Raw genomic sequence first — 2,120 nt, forward strand, 5'->3', positions numbered from 1 at the left:
CACTCTTCTCACTGTAGATGTATTTCTGTCCATTTTAACCATAATCGATAAGTTGATCCTCTACAGGTCATTCGTATTTACAGCTGGATCAAAATTATCGTTTTACCCCTGTAAATACATCTTGCTTCTTAAGCTCCCACTGATCCTCTATTGAACAATTTGATTTATAGTATATTGTATAAATCATGACCCTCTCTACCATGAGAAGGTGAACCCCATTGTTCAAGACTAGGCATCAACGCTTAAGAGAATAACTTATCTACTGACCCTAAGTCGAGTAGGAGTGAATTTCATCTTGCAAAGCTATGTCCTCAGTTATCTATCCGGTCTTTATCCCAAAATGGAAGACTTATTGAGCAGTATTGTTGGACTACTCTTATCTATGCAGATCAAAGGATAATCGCGAATAAACAGGAGTTCATAGTTAGCTCAGGATTAAAATCGAGTTACCCTAGGTCATTGAGTTTTAAAAAGTCAGTTTTAATAGTAAACGGTTGTTATGAAAAAAGTGACTATTTCGAGGTCCGGTTTTATGCAAACTTATTGCATAGGATGGTCCCACTCACATGTCTCTACATGAATGATTTTCGGATCACATCATTTGTATCAGTATACAAAGTGGACCACATCCAATAGTGTCACCAGGATGAGATACCCAATCTCATCCATATACTTATAGACCATTTTTGGCTATATACTATAACTTGATCCTAATTTATGTCGCCACATAAAGTTAAAGTATTCATATTATAGCCATGAATTTGTTTATTAGATTTTTATAATAGAATGCAATATCAACAGTTTATTGAATAAAATACTCAATAATACTTTTATTGATAAATAGAACATGTTAACACCATTTACGAATTGCGAGTTTAGGACATTCCCAACATGTACATTATTTCTAGTGCTTTCCAGGCCTTCAAAGAGGTTTTGAGACCCACTACATCAGCAACGATTAAGGGGTTCATTGATCCGAACAACAATCCCAATAGAGCTTGATCGACCGTGACCCATTCTTCAAAAAGTGGGTTTGGCACCAATTTTTTCTTTCCATTTGCGTCAACGACTTCTAACAGCTCCGGTGGTGGAGCTTTTGTATCAAGGACATGACCATCAACTTGTTGTCCTCTAAGAATAGCTAGAACCATTCTTGTCCACAGAAGATAGTTCTTCTCGTCAAGCTTCACGGTCAAGACAGTGCTCAGAGGATGGCCAAAGAAAGAGCTTATCACATTGCTCGCAGAGGAAGAGGATGAAGTAATCATGGTGTTAGCCTTCTCTACCTCTGATACCAAGTGATATAAAATAGGAATTTCAGGAATTATCAGATGAGCTCAATTGATTGAATGAATTATTCAGTACAGAAGGATCCAATAAATAATACATGGGCAGCAGAGGAAGCCCAATGAAAAGATAACACGTATACAGAAGAATAACAAATATGTAACCAAACAAACGACATCGTAAAGAATAAAAAATAGAGAGGAAAAGAAAAGGAACAATGATTTATTGTGATGAGCTTTTGGGCTCTGTTCTCACATGATATAGTTATATGTATGGTTTTTTATGTTCTCTTTTATTGTTACTTCAGTAGAAATCAGGGAGAAACATATTTAATAGAAGTGGGGGAATATTGCATCATATGTTGGCACATTCCACTCTTTATGCTAAACTGCACTTCATTGCATTATTTTTCCCCTCCTTTTTTGCATCCCATATGATATTTGTAGTATAATTGGCCTATACATTCAACAATCTCATAATGAATGTAGCCTTACTTGGACTATAAATTTAAGCTTTATCTCAAAAAATGATGTGTTCACTAACTTAAAATATGTTTTTCTTGTTTTTTATAATATGTGGGATAATAGAATTAGGGGTGTTCATAGATCGGGTTAGGTTGGGTTCAAACACTTCTTAGATCCAACCCAATTGTTTGGGTTCTAAACCTATTCAACCCAAATTAAAATGCAAAAACATAAAATAAGTTGAAAAATATTAAAAATAATCCAAACAAACAAATAAAATGATATTTGAAAAAAAATTAGTTTTGATATTTGGAAAAAAAAAAATAACAATATGATTTGATGATTCAAAACAAAAGAGATATTTTAGGA

The 2,120-nt window shown here is 34.1% G+C and overlaps 1 protein-coding gene across 1 annotated transcript; it reads right to left on the reverse strand.

Annotated features, from left to right (window-relative positions):
• Positions 1 to 875: 875 nt before the first annotated feature.
• LOC150036554 (uncharacterized) lies at positions 876 to 1,268 on the reverse strand. Its single transcript, XM_090313162.1, has one exon. The coding sequence runs from the start codon at positions 1,266 to 1,268 to the stop codon at positions 876 to 878; it is 393 nt and encodes a 130-aa protein (XP_090169288.1).
• Between the last annotated feature and the right edge of the window lie 852 nt (positions 1,269 to 2,120).

The sequence above is a fragment of the Benincasa hispida genome, chromosome 4 (genome assembly GCF_027475165.1).
Source record: "Benincasa hispida cultivar pf3 chromosome 4, pf3_genome.v1.1, whole genome shotgun sequence".
Classification (NCBI taxonomy): Eukaryota; Viridiplantae; Streptophyta; class Magnoliopsida; order Cucurbitales; family Cucurbitaceae; genus Benincasa; species Benincasa hispida.